Genomic DNA, 20794 nt, shown 5'->3' on the forward strand with positions numbered 1-20794 from the left:
GCCTCAACTGCAAGAGGCGGGGCCTTTAAATCACGCCCGGAGCTACCAGCTGAAGAGGTGGCTGGGAGCCCTGGGGCTCGGGCAGTGATTTAAAGGGCCCAGGGCTCCCTGCAGCAGCCAGAGCCCCGGGCCCTTTAAATCGCTGCCCGAACCCCGCTGTCGGAGCCCCTGGGGTAGCGGTGGCACCCCGGGGCTCCGGTGGCGATTTAAAGGGCCCGGGGCTCCAAGCCACCGCTACTGCAGCGGAGCGCTGGGCCCTTTAAATCGCCAACAGAGCCCCAGGGGCTCCTGGCTGCTGCTGCTACCTCAGGGCTCTGGCGGAGATTTAAAGGACCTGGGTCTCCACTGCGGTAGCGGCAGCTGGGAGCCCCTGGCCCTTTAAATCACCACCGGAGCCCCACCACTGCTACCTCAGGGCTCTGGCAGCGGGGCTTAGGTGGTGATTTAAAGGGCCCGGGGCTCCCGGCCACCACTACCTCAATGGAGCCCCAGGCACTTTAAATCACTGCCCGAGTCCTGGGGCTCCCGGCCGCCTCCGCTACCCAGGGGCTCCAGCAGCGGGGCTCTAGTGGCAATTTGAAGGGCCTGGGGCTCTGGCCGCTGCTGGGAGCCCCAGGCCCTTTAAATCGCCGGCCTGGGGAAGCCAGTCTGTTACGGCGCACCAGCTCTTGCCGGTACACCAGACTGGACTGGCTTACTTTCACCTCTGGATGTGGTGGAATCTGCATTACTCCAATGAATATTGGATATCTTTCTAAAAAATATACTGTAGTTTAGCCACAAGATATGATCTTGATGCAGACATTACTGGATGAAATTCTATGGCCTTTGTTATGTAGGAAGTCAGATTGGAATAGATGATCAAAAGGGTCCCTTCTGGCCTTAAAAAAATCTATGAATTTGGACCCAGTTTTTGGAAAAAACTTACAGGAATAATGGAGTTGCCTGAATTCCAAGTTTCAAAATTAAAAGATTTTGTTCTGATTTGATGAAACGGACAACATTTTCAGAACCATTTACTTCAAAGGTTCAACTTCTTTCCATTAGACAAAATCCATGCCCTGTCAGTTTTTTGTAGCAAATAATGTAATGTTACAACATTAATATACTTATATTGACATGATGACCCACTATATTTCAAATACTTTTGCTATGAAAGGTCTATAAAATATGTCAGGAAACTGAACCATGATACAGTAACTCCTCACTTAAAGTCGTCACGGTTAACGTTGTTTCATTGTTACGTTGCTGATCAATTAGGGAACATGCTCTTGTAAAGTTGCGCAGTGCTCCCTTATAACATTGTTTGGCAGCCGCCTGCTTTGTCCACTGCTTGCATTAAGCACATTCTTAAGTACTTTTCCTGAACTGGGGCTGCAGTTTGCAGACCTAACAGTTGGGGTGTGGGAGAAGTTTACTTGTAAACAAATTGTAAAGTTGTAAATTCTATGTAGAAGTAATTACACAATAAACACGAAATCTCGTGATGTCATTTTTAATTTTTTTCAGAATCAAATCAAAATTTTAAGCAAAGTGTAAAATTAAAGACAGTTTTTAAAATATTCTTTGTTTCTAATCATATAATATTGAAATTGTTTATTTTAAATACTCCTCACCACTATCGCTATCCCGCCACGTACTCCGTCATATTATATATTTTTGTGGCACACTAATATTGGAACTAGGGCTGTCGATTAATCGCAGTTAACTCACGCAATTAACAAAAAATTAATCATGATTAATCGCAATTTTAATCTCACTGTTAAACAATAGAATACCAATTGAAATTTATTAAATATTTTGGATGTTTTTCTACATTTTCATATATATTATATTATATGTTGTAATTTAAATCAAAGTGTATATTGTTTTTTATTATAAATATTTGCACTGTAAAAATGATAAACAAAAGAAATAGTATTTTTCAATTCACTTCAGACAAATACGGTCTTTGTTGTGAAAGTGCAACTTACAAATATAATTTTTTTGTTACATAACTGCACTCAGAAACAAAATAATGTAAAACTTCAGAGCCTACATAAGTCCACTCGGTCCTACTTCTTGTTCAGTCAATCACTTAGACAAACAAATTTACATTTACAGATGATAATGCTGCCCTCTTATTTACAATGTCACCAGAAAGTGAGAACAGGCGTTTGCATGGCACTTTTGTAGCCGGCATTGCAAGGTATTTACATGCCAGATATGCTAAACATTCGTATGCCCTTTCATGCTTCGGCCACCATTCCAGTGGACATGCTTCCATGTTGATGATGATCGTTACAAAAAAAAAATGTGTTAATTAAATTTGTGACTGAACTCCTTGGGGGAGAATTGTGTGTCCCCTGCTCTGTTTTACCCGCATTCTGCCCTATATTTCATGATATAGTAATCTTGGATGATGACCCAGCACATGTTGTCCATTTTAAGGACACTTTCACTGCAGATTTGACAAAACGCAAAGAAGCTACCAATGTGAGATTTCTAAAGATAGCTACAGCATTTGACCCAAGGTTTAAGAATCTGAAGTGCTTTCCAAAAGCTGAGAGGGACAAGGTGTGGAGCATGCTTTCAGAAGTTTTAAAAGAGCAACACTCTGATGCGGAAACTACAGAACTGAACCACCAAAAAAGAAAATCAATCTTTTGCTGTTTTTTTTTTTTTACAGTGCAAATACTTGTAATCAAAAATAAATGTAAAGTGAGCACTGTATACTTTGTGTTCTGTGTTGTAATTGAAATCAGTATATTTGAAAAATGTAGAAAACATCCAAAAATATTTAAATAAATGGTATTCTATTATTTAAGTGTCATTAATCATGATTAATTTTATTTGTGCGATTAATCGCGATTAATTTTTTTAATTGCTTGACAGCCCTAGTTGGAACATAACCACTGTAATTTTTTTATGTTTTTTTCTTATCAAGTGTAGGATTTATATTCAGAACATAAACACTGAAAACAGTTGAAGATTAAATCAGAACATTTTGTTTGGCTGCTATTGTTAACTGAATATCTTGTTATATTGCTCCCACAAGTCTGCTTACTTTTATTACTGACCTTCACTCCTGCCTGTTCTTTGGTTCCTCAGAATACCTAAATATCCATATAAAGGGCTTCAATTTGATTAGCAATCCTGCTGCATTTGCTTAGAAGCTAGAAGGTCAAAGATAAATTGTAGGTTGCCTCAGTGGTCAGCTCAGCAGACTTTTTGCATCTGTCTCCTCACTAAATTGAAGTAGCTGTGTGGCAGTGTGACAGAACTCTTGCACAAAGCAAAAGTGGCTTACTGGATGAAAATATGCAGTTGCAAGTAATTTATCAATTACTTCAATTTAAAATGGGGCTTGCAGTGCTTTGAGTTTGATTTACAGTGCAGTTTAGTTGGATGAATTCTTAAAATTTGTATTAATGGTTTCTTGCCTTGGATTCTTATATTGGTAAATTGATAATCTACATTCCACTCAGGGAATTGCTTTTTTGTGATCTTATCATAAAGAGCTCAAGAAAAAATCCAGTTAATATGCATCATGCCGTAACTAAACCTATTCTTTTTAAAACTACAAAATTTTGTATTTGAAATAAATGTTTCCATAATGTTGCATATTGACCAATTCACTTAAAGCTTCATGTTAGCAAGTACAGATATTAATGAGTCCTCACCATTAAATTAATATTTGATATTTCTGGTTCTATGTAGAGACAGTTGATGCTCAAGGTTGTTGTACAAATGTCTTAATGTTTTCCCAGTGTCCTAGTAATTTATATTAATGCTTTGTCTCCATGTTGGAGATTTGAAAGATACTTAAGTGTATATGCATCATACAATTGAGACATGATTTGTTCATGTGTTGTTTGGACTTAGTAGGGAATGTTGTATTTATTTAGATAAAATATTTGTGTGCATTTTTAGTCCATTTCCTATCCCCTGCCTTCAGGGAAAAAAAGCTCTGCTCTTGCAATTGAAAACTTGGCTCTGGAATAGGTTCGCGTTCTCAGACCGAGAATAGAACTCTAGGGTCTGATTATTTTTTTTCAGAGGTTCTAAGCACCTAAAACTCAGATTGAAGTCAATGGGAAAATGTGGATCTCTGCACCTCTGAAAATAGGGCCTTTGGCTTGTCAATTTATAGGGAAGGCCTAAAAGGTTGTTTGTACATTTGTTTGGGGTTTTTTTCATGAAGATTTCATGTTTGCTTTTGATATTATAATCCAGCTAGTTCTGTAGTCATTCAAGGAACCCTCCAGCAATGTAATTTTTAAATGTGAAACACTTTAAAACCCCAACAATCTTTCAGATCTTCATTCATCACAATGTCGCCAAAAATATATATATATAATCTCCTTCCCGCCCCTGTTTCTCCCTTCTGCGTGCAGGTCAACTTTAATGCAGTTTGGAAGTCTTCTAAATTAATCATTTAATCTCTTTGGACACTGAAAAAAAAAATGAACTAAACTGCATACTGAGATTACATTTGGATGCATTTTCATAAACTGATAAATGTAAGGGTTTAGGGCAGAGGTTGGCAACCTATGGCACGTGAGCTGATTTTCAGTGGCACTCACACTGCCTGGGTCCTGGCCACCGGTCTGGGGGGCTCTGCATTTTAATTTTAAATAAAGCTTCTTAAACATTTTAAAAACCTTATTTACTTTACATACAACAATAGTTTAGTTATATATAATAGACTTATAGAAAGAGACCGTCTAAAAACGTTAAAATGTATTACTGGCACGCGAAACCTTAAATTAGAGTGAATAAATGAAGACTCCGCACACCACTTCTGAAAGGTTGCCGACTCCTGGTTTAGGGGCTTATCCGAGGACCACTATAATCAATAGGAACCTTTTCACTCACTTCCATGGCCTTTGAATCAGGCCCTGAATTTCTAGAGATGTTTGAGCCTCAGATGAATAGACGTTTCCTGTCCTAACTGTCTCAACATTGCAAAGAACCAAAATGTTTCTCTCATTCTATGTTTTGTATTGCTAAGTGATTTTAAAAAGTATGGCTGCTATACCATATTTTAGATCTGTACTGACAAACTCACTAATAATAAGCCTACAAGATTATGAAATGAATCATAGCATATTCATCCAGTATTTTCACTCATTGTGGTTTTTTTCCCCCACTTAAATTGCCACTCCAAGACTTCATTTTGTGAAACTCTTTGATTTGAACCAACATTAATTGTGATGAATTCAGAATTATTCTGATTGGAGTGGGCATGGATTTGGGGCTAGTGTCAGGGTTACATCTTTATTCACAAGTAAGTATGGAACCACTGGCTTAGGGAGATGCACTGATTTACATTCTCATCTAACTAGCCTTTGCCCATGAAATCCTTTTTTCCACTTATCGACATGGAAAAAAGCTCTAATAATGAAGGCTTTATCTTAAATATAAACAATTAGATTGGAAACTGTCAAAGAAAAAAATATTTTATATAAATGAACTTCTTGATTGTAAATATAACTCTCCATTGCTTTAAGAATGGAAAAAAATACTGGAACTGGGAGAAGGAAATAGGAAATCAGTTCAGAGATTCTAAGGCCAAAAGGGTCCATTTGATGATTAGCAAGTCTCTCATGTTTAGGAAATCCACCCAAATACTTCTGAAAAGATGCTCTGCGTTGGCCTGAACTCCACTCCATTGAAATCAATTATAAAAATCCCATTTACTTCAGTGGGAAAGTTAGGCTAACACTGAGGACTGCTGTTCCAGTTCTTGGCTTTTTCTATACAGGAACTTTCTATTATGCTGAATCATTGTTGGCTTTGTGAGGTGGACAGCCATCCATTGAACATTTGGTTGAGATTAAGAAATTTATTTGCAACCTAAACATTATTTCAATTTAAATTGAAGAAGAAGAAAAAGACTAGTGTGCGCATTATTAGTCTTGTGTATAAACTGTCTCAGATAAAGGGCACAAACATTAAAATAAAATCACAAGGTTTTAGAGGAAAAACCTTTAACACATACCTAATTTATTTTTATTTTGCTGCTTTGATTTGCTGCTTCAACTTGCCTCCTTAGCTCTGCAAGCTCTGTACTTTATTAGTGCCTGCAGTAACACCATTTTAAAATGGGGGATACAAGTAAAATTTGTTTTCCTGAAGTCCTTGTTTACAGGTTTCTCCCCCACCCACCCCCCAAGATTAGTGAAACCAGGACTAGAGACTAACCTTCCCTTCTCTTCCCCCATCCCAATTAATTTTTTTATTGAATAATAATTTCCCAGTAAAATTAATCTGTTCACATTGAATACGCCCTCTTCACATAGTTCTTATGTAAGTCTTTTCTAAATATGAAAAATCTAACCCATTTCAATACTAGAAAGCTGAATTCACCTAAAGCTTTCTGTCTTTGAAGCAGGATTGTCTTTGCGCTACATGGAAGTAGATGAATAACATTCTGTCACTTTGCATTCCCATTCCCAGCCAATTTTGCTATACTTTAAGAATGGTTTTCAGAAATGAGATCTTAAGCCCCAAGGGCTTCTACTGTATCCGACATCCTTTAGTGAACTTCTTACTCAAGGCATATTGCTTCCAAAGCCCCCTATGTTCTTCCCTCCAGACAAATTGCATTATGTGTTACCAATAACAATGCCATGTCATTTTATAGGAAACCAAATTAAGCAATACAAGTGCAGGTTATTGGACGCTAGCTAATTCAGTAAAAATAGTATTTTGGTTAACACTGAAAGAATGCATTCACTTAATAGCTAAAAGTAAGGAAGTTTCTTTTTATAACTTAGATTTTCATAAATGGATTTCTATATGTCAGTAGTAGCCCTCTAGGTAATTTAAAGTAGAGCTTTTCTTGGTTTTATTTGGTTTCTTAATCCAGAAGAAAGGGTAGCTGGTGGTGTCTTCCGCATGCAATGAAATTTCTGAAGGACAATGTTACATTATTTTCGTTCCTAACATGATTATTACAAGTGTAAGTAGATAAAATTCAGTTTTGTCTGGAGGAGTTGGATGGCTGAGGGTATTGGGATTTGGATTTGCAGCTTTTCACTTCTTGGTTCCTAGTGCCAGTCCAGTCCAGATCAGTAACAAAACAAAAACCAACCCTCTTTAATATCTGCTAGTCCAGGCAGCCAGTATGTAATGAGTTAGTAGTTTCAGCTGCAATTCCCAGAGGACAGGTTTTTTTTTTAACATTACAAAATCCCTGTAAATAGGACTAATTGGTGTTTTTGTTAGCAATCTCATCAGACATCCCAAGCCTGGAATAGATATAACAAGCAAATGAATTTTTCACCCCAGACGTGATCTCTACAATTCAGAGTTCAAAAGTATTAGTGGTATAACATAGAGAAGCTTGCATTCCTGCTGCCCATGCTGTAGCTCTTCTGTAGATAGATTCTAGTTTCCACGATTGTCAGTCTGGTACCTTTCATGAGCACTAGGTTCATGAAAGAATTTTGAAATGAACGAGCAAAGTAATAACAATATCAGTGTAAACTTCTCCCATCAATATTTGTCAATCCTGAGCTTGGAGAAAAGAAGGTAGACTCCATAATTTATGCTGCTTTTAAATTCTGCGTTTTAAGTGCAAGGGACAAGTGTGTGCTAATATTGGTCCCAGTCCTGCTGTTGGATCTGTATGGGTAGACCATTGTGTTTGTGTGGAATCAGATTGACTCCAATGGGATTCTGCACAAGCCCCTGTGTCCACCCATGTGGCTCCAGGTGCAGAATGATATATTGGAAACTTCTGGTTTTTCAGTTCTCAAAAAAAAAAAAAAAAAAAAAATTCCCCAAATTTATGGTCTCTTAAAACATTTCGGTGAGTTCATTCATCTCTAATTTAAAATATTGCGTTTGTGTTGGGTTTGCCATTTTCTGAATTTGTAGATGTACATGAGCTCAGATCTGTCTCTTTATGCAATGGTGTATTTAGTCTTGTAGGGATGAGGTGGTTGTCCAAGAAATGCTTTACCAGCTTTTCTGTGGAACAAACATTGGCCTTGGTGCCAGTTTTTAGTTAGCAGTAAGGAAACACGGAGATGGCAGATTCTGGTTGCCAGAAGCAAATAAGGAGAAGTTTATTTCAGTCACTTTGCATTCCCATTCCCAACCAATTTTGCTATACTTTAAGAGTGGTTTTCAGAAATGAGATCTTAAGCCCCAAGGCCTTCTACTGTGGGGAAGGATAGCTCAGTGGTTTGAGCATTGGCCTCCTTAAACCCAGGGTTGTGAGTTCAATCCTTGAGGGGACCACTTAGGGATCTGGGGCAAAATCAGTACTTGGTCTTGCTAGTGAAGGCAGAGGGCTGGACTTGATGACCTTTCAGGGTCCCTTCCAGTTCTATGAGATAGGTATATCTCCATATGTTATTTTTTATATATTAGTCCTTTCTTTCATTTTGTGGTCCACGGTAGCACAAGGGGGCATTTGAGGAGTGGGAGGCAGTGGGACATGTGGTTCTAATTAACCCAGGTTAGGGAATGAGTGAGTCATGCATAGATGAGTAGCTAGTTTGGCAGTTGAGGATAACTTACTTTTTATTTATTATCATATAAGTGATTTGTTATCCACAACTGTCCTCTTACAAGCTGCTGTTATAAACTTACCAATGCTAGAGCAATTGGGGTAGTTTATTCATATTGTATTGCATTTTGAAGGAACTAACCATGGCTAGGTTGAGGAGTAGTTGTAGATGATCTGTATATTACAAACCAAATAGAATGAAAAAGAACTAGTGAAACATATGCCCTTTGTCACATTGACCAGTTTGTTTGTATTTTGTATGCCTTTTCCTCACTTGTCATCTGCCTTTTGTCGTTTTAGGACCCAATCCTGCAAACAAACATGTAACTTTTCTCACCTGAATAGTCCTACTGAAATCTGTGGGGAATATTTCTCTGAGAAAAATTAGAGATGTTTCTAGGGGCAGGGACTGTCTTCCTGTATGTCTTTACAACTCCTGATATATTTTGGGTGCTTTTGCAATATAAATAATAATGTAATGGAGGATAAGTGGAGGAAAAACAGGAAAATATATTTATAGGTTTTTTAACAGATTTCTCTGAACTTCTAGTGCTAAGGGCACCTATTTCTAAGGAAACTGATAACATATTAAAAGGTTTAGTGTCTTGGAGGACTGAAGATTACAAGGAGATCTGAAGCTTTAGTTGGGTACCATTATCTCATTAAGGATCTTTTTCCCTTTAAAATAAGGATGGTAGTATTCTTGCATTTAATTAATCAACCAAAATAATTTTTTGTTTGAGCCACTTAATACTAGTGGGATTAAATTAACCCCACTCTGGAGGGCCAGTGCAAGGCTATCTGCACCACTTAAACCCTGTAGAGGTTCCCCAAGGCTGTCCACTGGCTGAGCAACCATGCAAGTATGCCTCATGTCCCCAAGGTGCTACTGAAAAGGTCTCTGCACTCAGCCTGCATAGACCAGCATGTAAATACAACACTGAGGGCAGGCCAGGGGAAGGCTGTATATCCACACCCCATACAAATGCTGTGGAAGGTCTGTGGTTTCGAGCTTGTAGACTGGAATAGTGGCTGTGGAGGGGCCTTGGAACCTGACACTTAGTTGTTGGATGGATTTTTTTCTCCTCAGTCTCTCTACTTCATCTGCTTAAGGCTAATGTATTTGGGCTTTATGCAGGCAAAGTGGATTTTAACTAGAGTGTGTAAGTAGTACTAATTGATAAGGAGAGAAAATTATGTAACTAACCTCTGATTTACAGCCCTCTTTGAACAGAGAAATCACATTTGTTTTCCATGTTACTTTTCAACTTAAATGACTGTGACACTTTTATCTTATTAAACATCTAGAGAAGCCTCTATTACTTTCAAAATCCAATCAGATCACTGTTATTAAACAGCTTAATTATTACTCTGTGTGCCATTGAAACTAATTCAATCACTTTTATATCTTTCTTTTTATTCAGATTGTTTGAAGGGCGGTCACCAAGGAAGCCTGAGAAGCTTAAAACCCTTTTCTGCTACTTTAGAAGAGTCACAGAAAAAAGTATATCCTCTTATTAGTTCATTTCTTTTGAATGCTGTGAAAAATGCAGCTTAGTCTGAGCTGCAAAGCAAACACATAAAGAATGTATAATAAATGGAAAAATCTATAGCAATACAATGTTATGGTGAAGGTTTTGAACAAAGAAGTCAAGAAATTGAAAATACTGGTTCCCACAGGAACTGTAGCTTTGCCCTGAGGTACAGAATATATAAAGTGTTGAATTATTATGTAAGATTCTAACTGCCATGCACATGCGCGCGCATGCTCTCTCTTTCTCACACACACGTACTTTAACACTTTGTGTATGTGAGAGGATGCAGTATAGTTGTAGCTGTGTCGGTTCCAGGATATTAGAAAGACAAAGTAGGTGAGGTAATAATTTTTATTCGATAAAATTCTGTTGGTAAGAAAGACAAGCTTTTGAGCCACTCAGAGCATTTCTTCAGCTAGGAGTACCTTTCCCACACCTGAAGAAGAGCTCTGTGTGGCTCAAAAGCTTGTCTCTCTCACCAACAGAAGTTGGTCCAATAAAAGATTTTTACCTCAGCCACTTTGTTTCTCTAATATGCGAGAGCATGGCAGTTAGTAGAATATTCAGTAATTAAAATATATATATTATCTTAATTATTCCATATGCTGCTAACTGCCATTCTCTTTCTTGTCCATAAAAAGAGAGAGAGAGAGAGCACTCACGCACATAGCAGCAGTTAGAAGCATATAAATACACACTCACTGTCAAATTAATGGTTTCCAGGGAACTATAACTTTGAATTTACTGGCTTAAGTGCGTCCAAAATCTCAGCTCTGATATTGCAATAATGCAGCTTTTTTCATTTTTCCCCCAAACACTTCTATCCCCTTCTTCCCCAAAAGCTCATAAGAGAGCTGACCCACGTTTAAAATAAACCCACTAAATGAGCGACCCAGCGAGATATTGGGCTCCCTCAACTCCCGTGGAACTTAATTGGATTTTAAGGCATTCAGACGCCTGGCAGGATGATGCTCAGAATGCATTTGTGTAGCTGGACACTCCAGTAAGATTATATAAGCTATCTGAGATTCAAGTTAATATACCAAGTGTGCTTAATCGAAGCTTCTTACATTGTCATGGGGTTGCACATTCACATAAACTTGTAAAAATACATATATATGGCTGAGCACTCATTGTAATAAACATGTACCTATGATGATCTAGTTGTATGCATAATCATTAAGGCCAAGATTTAATCATGGGTATTTTTAGTAAAAGTCATGGACAGGTCAAGGGCAAAAAACAAAAAATCACGGCCTGTGACCTGTCCATGACTTATACCGTAAATACCTGATTAAATCTAGCGGGGGAGGAAAGCCCTGGGCAGCCAGTGGCAGCTCTGGCCACTGCTGGGGGAGGGAGGAAAGTCCTGGGCAGCTAGCGGTAGCTCCGGCTGCCCCAGGATCACTGCTGGGAGCCCCTGAGCTGTGGGACTGCTGCTCAGGTGGTCCCCGGGGCCAGCCGCATCAGCCACTGCCCGGGGCCGCCACAGCAGCGTCTGGTGCGACTGCCTGCAGGGCCATCCGAGCAGCTAGCTGCAGAGCTGCTCCAGCAGCGGACGGTGTGGCTATCCCCAAGGCCACCCAAGCAACTGGGCCCAGGGCCAGTTGCTCGAGTAGCCCTGGGGACAGCCACACCAGCTGCTGCAGAAGTCACGGAGGTCTCAGGAAGTCATGGAATCCCTGACTTCTGCGACCTCCATGACAAACACGGAGCCTTAGTAATCATTCATATAATATATATCTTAATTATATCTGAAGTATCATATCTTGGTCTGGTGTTTTTTCTGATGGCATACTCCATATAAACATCATGTTTTCTACTCTTAAAACTTTATTTTAGAAAATCATTTGTTCTAACATGTAAAGAATACTAATTTTCCTTCATAACTAACTCATACCAAGTCAGAAGCATTTGTTTTTTTAAAAAGACATTTTTAAGGTATTCAGGTGCAAAATGGCATTTAAAAAACTACTCCCATACTTGGGCCTAAAAAAGGTTCCCATTTTATCTGACTCAGTCATTCTTTTGACTTATTCTTCCACCATGCAAACTAGTAGAACCACATCCTATCCTTAATATACCCACCAAAGTCTCATTGATGTCAATAGATGTTATTCATACAGGTCAAGAGTAGAATGTGACCCATGCATGTAACTTTCTGTATAGCTTATTGCATTTTTACACGTGAGTGAAAAGATGTTTACATGCAAACTGAATTACAGCAACCTCCTACTTCTAAGTTATACAGCTGCTCCGCCTCTTTTTATATACTTAAAATCAGTTGGGATTATGTTCTATGTAACTGGTGAATTGGAATTTTTTACAATATAATTCCAAATAATATTTAATGGGATTCTCAAATGTTCTTCCTTGAATTAGTAACTTGTATTTCACTTTCAAACAGACCCTGTTTCCTCTCCCCCCCCCCTTTTTTTTTCTCTCTGTATAATGATTTAAGACTAAAGTAATTTAGCTCTGGAAATGAGTGGAAATTAAATGTTTAATTCCCCAGCCCTTTTATTATAAATAGTAATTGAGTTCCTTGTAACAGAATACATTGGAGTATATGTAAACCAAAGCTTAGTACTCAAAGTGTATGCTTAATTTCTGAAACGTCACCTCCATAATATCACAGAACCCTTGTGGGGAAACACTTGATTAATACAAGACCTTCTCTCTAAAAAATTAAGCTAACCTTTTTTTGTAAAAGTCTTTATAGCCTCATAAAATTTCTAACAGTATTACAGGAATATTTAACACTTTCTGAGTAATATGTTATGCTTTGCACAAAAGTAAGAGTTCTGAGAGAATAGAAGTTTTAAAATATGTTTTTATTGAGATGACACCACCATTGTCTCTAATAGTTTCTAATGTCTCTTACTCTAAGAATGCTTTTCCATAGAAAAGAGGGAATTTCTTTCTGGACAAAGAACAGATTGAATAAAATAAGTTTCTTCCAAATATTCAAAAACTGATTTTTTTTGTTGCTGCAACTAAAACATATTTTTAGTGAAATAAAAGGAAGTCACAGAAATAGAGGTAATCTCTTATAATATGCATCTATTAGTGACACATCTTTTTTTCTGTTGAGGGCTGGAGCCCCCCAGGAATCTTCCTATTTCCTCTCTCATATGCTTCAAGACATAATGAACTTCCTTCCTCTGGAATCCATCAGTCCTTCATGTTAATTAGCTACGGTTCTTGGTTGAAAACATAGGGTGCTGCCCTACTACTACATGTAGTGCTTCATGACCTGCTCACTGAAGCCTGCTCAGGGTCTGAAGTCTGATTTTTTTCCTATGGCAACACATTCTGCTCTCACCTGAGCTACCAAGCCAGTCTGATGATGATTAAAGCTTAAGTGAAATAGCTGAGAAACAACATGTCAAACCCCCACTTTACTTCTGCTGGCTGATAAAAAGAGAAATAGATGTAAAAAGAAGCGGAGACAAGGAGGTGAAAGTTTGATCATCATATATATTTCCTTCAGTTTGAACACTGGCCCTGTCAGTGAGGAAATCAAACTTCAGTTTTCCTTTTAGGAGAAACAAACATTTATTTTAACTATCATTTTTATTTTAAATTGGTTTTAAATATTCCTGAGTAAGAACCACATGTGTTGTAGCCTTAGTTTCTGAATGATTTTAAGTGGTGAGCTTTTAAAACTTGAAATACATTATCAGCTGTATATGTTTTACTGTTTTTTGTTATTTTTTTTTAAATAGAACCGACTGGATTAGTGACGTTTACAAGACAAAGTCTTCCAGACCTTCCAGACTGGGAAAGGTAAGTTAAACACATCTCTCAGTGTGAGTAATTGTTTTACTTGGTTGTGATGACTTAAGGCCTTATGCAACTCCCAATAAAGTCATAGACTCCTAGTGACTTCATTGGGAGTTGGGTCAGGCTCTTAATCATTACAAGGGATGCTATTTTGTATGGATCTTTGTTATTTTTATTCATCAAGTCTAGAAAAAATATCAGCTGAACCGATGCAAAAGCAAAAAGGGAGTTGTTTCAGTCTTCTGTAGAAGTTGATAATTTTGTCAAAAGTGCTAAAATTTTGTAAAATAAATTTCTAACTTGAGCATATTTATGTGCTTCAGTGACTTCATTTCATTTTGTTTGTTCATGATTTAAATGAATATTTAAACAGTGATATTTCCATGAAAATTTGCAAGTATATATGTAGGGATGAGGTTAGCCTGGGTGTGATGGTTCATCTGAAGCAGCAATGACAGGAACTCGAATGCAATATGGCTGACAGCCAGCATGAAAAAATTGATTTGTTAGCTTTTTCATTGGCTAGTGCCATGTCATCAGCAAACAGTCCAAGTAAGATGGTGGCTGCTTGTCTGGGAATGTGAAGTTTTAGATTTAAGCGAAGTTTTTGGATGTTGGAGTTTTGGGGCTGGGAAGAGAGGCAAGAAATTGGGGAATTGGGTGTGTAACCCTAGAATCAAAATCTGTAGATTTAGGATTATAGATATAAATGCTAGTTAAGATTTAACATTATATATTACATTTGTATCCAAGACTCTAAATAGCACCGTGTAGACTTACTGGCTATTCCATGCTCTTTCTTTTTTTAGACTTACTTTAATAATTGGTGTTTATTAAAAAAGAAAAATCTTATAACTGTAGTAGTTATAATAGTTACTACCCCTAAAATGTGCTAAAATAACTAGTGTGTACATTCTCTTTTAATTTACTTGCTATACAATGCATATTAACTATAATCTAAAAAATGCACCCTTGTTAGACACATAGTAGAATGAAAGGTCTGATACTGTGTCTTGCAAATAGCATGTCACGGATTTCTTGTTAGTTTTACCAGTTCTTAAATATACTATAGTTAGTATATGATAAATGGATCCCCAAGCCCTAAAGGGCATACAACAAAAGTTATTTTAGAAGGTAATCCCATTGAAAGTAGTTACTCAGGGTAGGAGCTGACATTGCATTCCCTTTGCACTCTCTGCTTGAGTAATTTTGTGCTGTCTCTTGCAAAGAGATTGATTTCTTGAGGTGATGGTGGCACAGTGAATTGTAAGGAAAAAGCACTCAGCTTGCTCTGGTTTCAGGATAAATATGCAATGATTACTGAGAAAGACTTTGAGGTATGACAAAGGAGAATTAAGCCACCATTTAAAAAAGATGAGTCAATTCAGAATGCAGAATCCTTGAATTGCAGAAGTAAACAGGTATATATGTGCTGGGCAGAAAAGATGCTGGCATTTTGGGGTCCAAAACATTTTTTTAAAAATCTATTAGTATAAGTCTCAGAGTACATCAATTCATGCATGTTTAATAATAACAGAGTACACATGCCTCTCCTAGTCTTCCAGGAAACTGCATATCCTTACAATTGTATATGTCAAGGGTCAGATCTTCAGCTGGTGTAAATCAGTTTACCTCCATTGACATTGACTGGTGCTTTGCCAATGTACTCAGATGAGGATCTGACCCCAAATTATTTTTCCTAATCTGTCTAAATGATTTTGTCATATTAACATAGTGCTTCTTTGCTCTATCTGTGTAACTACTATTTAGGGGTATAAAATATGTAATTGTATGCTATTAAAGATTTTAAAATTGGTGATTGAGGATATAGACATGTTTCACATTAACCTCAATGGGAGCTGAATGGCTAATTTTTTTTTTTTAACAGAAAGGTGAAACATCATTTTATTTCTTGTTTGCTAAAGTGAGGAATCTAAGCCATCACTGATATGAATGTACTTCAGTTTATGTACTAGCTTCTCATACAGAATATTCTGTTTCTTAATATCCTGCTCAAGTAGAGAGTAGATTTATGTCCCTTGTAAATCTATTAATGGATGATTGTAACTAATACAGCTTAATTTAAACCTCTCTTTTTTTTTTTTTTTTTTTTTAAATTCCACTATATTATGGTTAAATGTCAGTGACTTTCTTCAGTAAGTCAAAAGATTTAATACCGTTAATAAAAGTATATGGTAGATTAGAATATTCTGTCCACAACACTGGTGATCAATCCATAAAATTAAGTGATTATTTTAATTTTACAATTCTGGATGGAAATTAATGATCAAAAATGATCATTCTGATCAAAATAAGTCCAAATTTGTGAAAACCCAAAGAGTAGTTGTGAGCTGGAGAGTGTAGTTCAGCAGAAATAAAATGGCAGCGAGCAACAGGATTTTTCAACAGCAGCAAATCTTTATCAGCATAGATCAAAATAAGTTACCATAAGCATAAAACAACAACAAAAAGATCCCTCCAGGTGGGGTTCACTCAGGCTATGGCTATACTCCAGTTTAAATCGACATAAATTATGTTGCTCAGGGGTGTGAATTAGCCACACACACACCAAGTGACATAATTTATGCCGATTTAAGTGCTGGTGTGGACAGTACTATGTCTATGGGAGAAGCTTTCTTGCCAACAGAACTGTCGCCACTCATGGAGACTGGAGTAATTAAACTGATGGGAAAGCTCTCTCCTGTCGCCTTAGAGCGGCTACACATATTGTTTATTGCAGCCGCTGTAAGCTCTCTAGTGTAGCCATAGCCTCAGTACCTGTGTGTGGAGTCCTGCTTTCCAACAGACATTCCTCTCTTCTGTCTTTCCAGCATTCCTGCTTATGTAGCTGTTCACATGAGTTACTGTGTAACAGAAAGGAAAAGGGAAGCTGTAGTTAATCTTTTGTGTACTGGGGCACAGGTGGTGCCCCTGCACTCAGCGACATCTAGGAGTATCAGAATTCTAGGCCCAGATCTGCTATTCTCTTGTTCTGTGGCCTTGGGCGAGGAACCTAACTTCCGTTTCACCATCTATAAAATGGGAATAATAAAACCCAATTCACCAAGTGGTAGTGAGGATTGACTGATGTGATCATAGGGAGCGGATATCATTGGATGGAAAGTACTATGTAAATGCAGAGTATTCATTTTCTTCACCTCCCACTTCCCTAACTCATATCTGACTTTTGTCACGTTGTGCCAAATTCTGCTCTAAGTTGTATATCTGGAGTATCCCTTTGGAAAGCAAACAAAGCTTTTCATTGAAGTCAATGGAGTTACTTTGGATTTACACTAATGTAACTGAGAACATAATTTTGTTCATTTATTTTTTTGCAGATTTTTATAATGGAGACTTTTACATTTGGTGATGTAGTTAATTGATTCTCTGTAAGGTAACACTGTATCTATATATATTTTTAAAATTATAGATCTCATAAAAAACTGACCAGATTGTATGTCACATATGAGGGCACTATAGAAAGCAATGGACGTGGTATGCTACAGGTAAGTATCTAATAAAAATATGGCTTTATGCTGTGCTTTTGGCCCCGCTTTTGATGACTGGGTAGTTTAGCAAAGCTATTCATATACCTCCTTGGTTTTTGTTTTTTTGTTTAAGTAGTGATATTATACCGGATAAAAGAAACAACAAAACTGATCATTTTGAAAGCCTTAGTAGTGTCAATATTTCCCAGCTCACCTTGTTTTTCACATGTGTCCCTGTTTCCGAAACCATTTGACAGAAAATCACAAGACCTGGACAGCTTCAGGTCCTTCAGTTCAGACATGGATTGAAGATTGACAGGAAAGGAGTTTCCAGGGTATGATCTTGACAGGGTGTCAGTTTTCAGTTTATTTTTTAAAAGCTGTTGCTGTGCCCCATCTGGTGACCAGTTCAGTAGTTCAAGAGGCTCTTTCTGCTGCCAGCATAGTTGTTTTGGTCTGAGAGCCAGTCAGCTAAAACTGATTGATAAGGAGAATGTCTCCTCCATATCCATAAAGAAATATTTAGTTTTGTTTGAAGGGGTGACAAGTTTAGCTTTTAGAGTTTAGTATAAAACTTTGTGTTCTGTCCCTTTTATCAACTTACATTATCCTGTCATTTGAAGTTGCTTTTCGTTCTTGCAATCCCACTTGAAAAGGGGAAATACAGTCCTTGCCTAGGGGAGAAATAGATCCATAAAGTTTGTAACTGGAACTACAAGGTTGCTGGATAATATCTGGGAATGTGTTCAACGGGGGAGCTCCATGTGGTTTGGAGTCCTCCACAGAATTTTCCACGGGGAGTGACCCTTTAAGAAGGTCCTAGCATCTCCTGCTTACCAGCACTAGTGGCCAGATGGAGTCTGGAAAGTCTGTCCTGCTCCTGTGGAGCAGTGCTAGGGAGGTGATGCCTTTATCGCCTCAGAGGCTCCAGGGTTGTCTGCTGTTCCTTGCTGATTCATACCTGACACCTGCAGTGATGCATTCCTGCAGAGTTTAGGAAACCCTCTGGGCCCCAGTGGCCTCCCAGGAGGAAGGGGGCATTATTACATGTGTTGTCTGAGTGCATTATGAAAATTGTGCAAGAACATAAGAACAGTCATATTGGGTCAGACCAAAGGTCCATCTAGCTCAGTATCCTGTCTTCCGACAGTGGCCAATGCCAGGTGCCCCAGATGGAATGAACAGAACAGGTAATCATCAAGTGATCCATCCCCTGTTGCCCACTCCCAACTTGTGGCTAACAGAGGCTAGGGACACCATCCCTGCCCATCCTGGCTAATATCCAGTGTGTGTGTGTGTGTGTGTGTGTGTGTGTACACACTGTTTACTGTATATAAAATCTTGCGTGCATATACGTACATATATATACACTCACACATAAAAATACAATAAACAGGAATCAATAATGCAAAGTAGAAGGGGGGAGATGAAATATATAAATATAAAACGGTATGTGCCCAGGGTTACTCTTTCTACGGGACAGCATATATTAAGAGTGCACAGAAGATAATGGTTTGATAGGTTAACAAATGCACAACAGGATGGTTCTCAAACATTTATACTTCTACAAATTCCCTGTGTAACCATATGAACTTATTAGTGTTACCCTTATCTCTCCTCACCTCCCTCCTATTTTTTGTGTCTTGTCTTGAATTTAAACTGTTAGGCTCTTCAGAGTAGGGAGAGACCATGTTCTACCTTTTTGCTTGTACAGCAGCTAGGACAATGGGCCCCTGATCCTGACTTGGGGGTCTTTGGTTGCTACCACAGTATGCACATAATACTATTCTTCTTCAAATTATCAATAATAATAGTAAATTAACTAGTTATTCCAGGCAGCTCTAAGATATTTTAGTTGATAATCAGTAGGCATTAGTGCTGCTCCAATATTAGCCACAAGCAGACACACGATACTGGACCCAATGATGTGACCCAGCACGGCATATCCTATGTCTCAAGTGAGAGCATCACCACAAGTAGATTGCTGATATTTTAACATGAGGAAAATTCTTCTCCTTGAAGCCCTTCGTACCTTCATTAAATCCGAGCAGCCAGAATCTGCATGGAGATGATAAACTTAAAAACTACACAGAAATATTAATTTTTCTTCCTCTCCTTAGTCACCCATCCTGTAATCCCAGGAGGGAGGAGGAAATTATGCTGATACTTTTATAATGCCTTTTATGTATTGTATAAATTTACATTAAACTCAGCTAAAACAAATATACTCTGAGGGGTGGTGATATTCCCTTTTTCTAGCTATTTAGCTTTTTAAGTCTGAATAAACAGAGCAGGTAATCCCTCTGCTTGGATTAAGAACTCTGACAAAACATTTTGGAGAATTTTCATCTGAGTTTTATATACCACAGTCACTTTTAGCAACACCTCAACCACTAAATGTCTACCAACATTTTCATCATAAGTTTCAGTAGGGATTTGTTGTTATTTTGGCTAGTTGTTTCAGAGCCTTGCCTTTTAGAGGTTAAAAATCATTTTAGACTTGACACTTAATATGAGTTTGTGGTCCAAGGGGATTTATTTCTTCTGCCACCCTCTCATTTTGGTTGAACTCTTATTATCTATTATGAATTCAGTTATCTTAAGAGAGATGTGGAAAAATATAATGGCATTTGAAAGATTAGGATGGAATAGCATCCTTTTTTTTATAAAAAGAACAAAACTATAAATTATATGCTGGTCACTAAGTTATAATGTAGACTCATAGACTTTAAGGCCAGGGGGGACCATCATGATCATTCAGTCTGACCTGCATGCTGCAGGCCACAGAACTTCACCCACCCACACCTGTAATAGATTCATAACCTGTGGCTGAGTTACTGAAGTCCTCAAATCATGATTTAAAGACTGTTACATAGAACCCACCATTTGCTCTAGTTTAAACCTGCAAGTGACCTGTGCCCCATGCTGCAGAGGAAGGTGAAAAACCCCAGGGTCTCTGCCAATCTGACCTGGGGGGAAATTCCTTCCTGACCCCAAATAGTGGCAAGACCCACCATCCAGACACCTGGGATAGAATTCTCTATTGTAACTCAGAGCCTTCCCCATCTAGTGTCCCATCTCTGGCCTTCAGGAATATTTGCTACTGGCAGTTGCAGATGGGTTACATGCTATTGTAGGCAGTCTCATCATACCATCCCCTCCATAAACTTATCAAGCTCAGTCTTGAAGCCAGTTAGGTTTTTTGCCCCTACTGCTCCCCGTGGAAGGCTGTTCCAGAACTTCACTCCTGTGATGGTTAGAAATCCTGTCTAATTTCAAGCCTAAACTTGATGATTGCCAGTTTGTATCCATTTGTTCTTGTGCCCACATTGGCCGTTAAATAACTCTTCTCCTCCCTAGTATTTATCCCCCGATTGTATTTATAGAGAGCAATCATATCGCCCCTCAGCCTTCTTTTGGTTAGGTCAACTAAGTCGAGCTCCCTGAGTCTCATCTTATATTGGCAGTACCTCCCAACTTTT

At 38.2% G+C, this 20794-nt stretch overlaps 1 protein-coding gene across 3 annotated transcripts in view; it reads left to right on the forward strand.

The window, feature by feature from the left end:
• The window catches only part of PARG (poly(ADP-ribose) glycohydrolase), a 124261-nt gene that overhangs the window by 73038 nt on the left and 30429 nt on the right, over positions 1-20794 (forward strand). For all 3 annotated transcript variants that reach the window (XM_024209952.2, XM_024209960.2, XM_024209968.2), the window contains exons 10-12: positions 9928-10007; positions 13767-13827; positions 17255-17330. In XM_024209952.2, coding sequence (XP_024065720.2) covers positions 9928-10007; positions 13767-13827; positions 17255-17330 — 217 coding nt within the window. The remainder of the gene's footprint in view (positions 1-9927; positions 10008-13766; positions 13828-17254; positions 17331-20794) is intronic.

This window comes from Terrapene carolina, unplaced genomic scaffold (assembly GCF_002925995.2).
Source record: "Terrapene carolina triunguis isolate 2854851 unplaced genomic scaffold, T_m_triunguis-2.0 Scaffold146, whole genome shotgun sequence".
In the NCBI taxonomy this organism is placed as follows: Eukaryota; Metazoa; Chordata; order Testudines; family Emydidae; genus Terrapene; species Terrapene triunguis.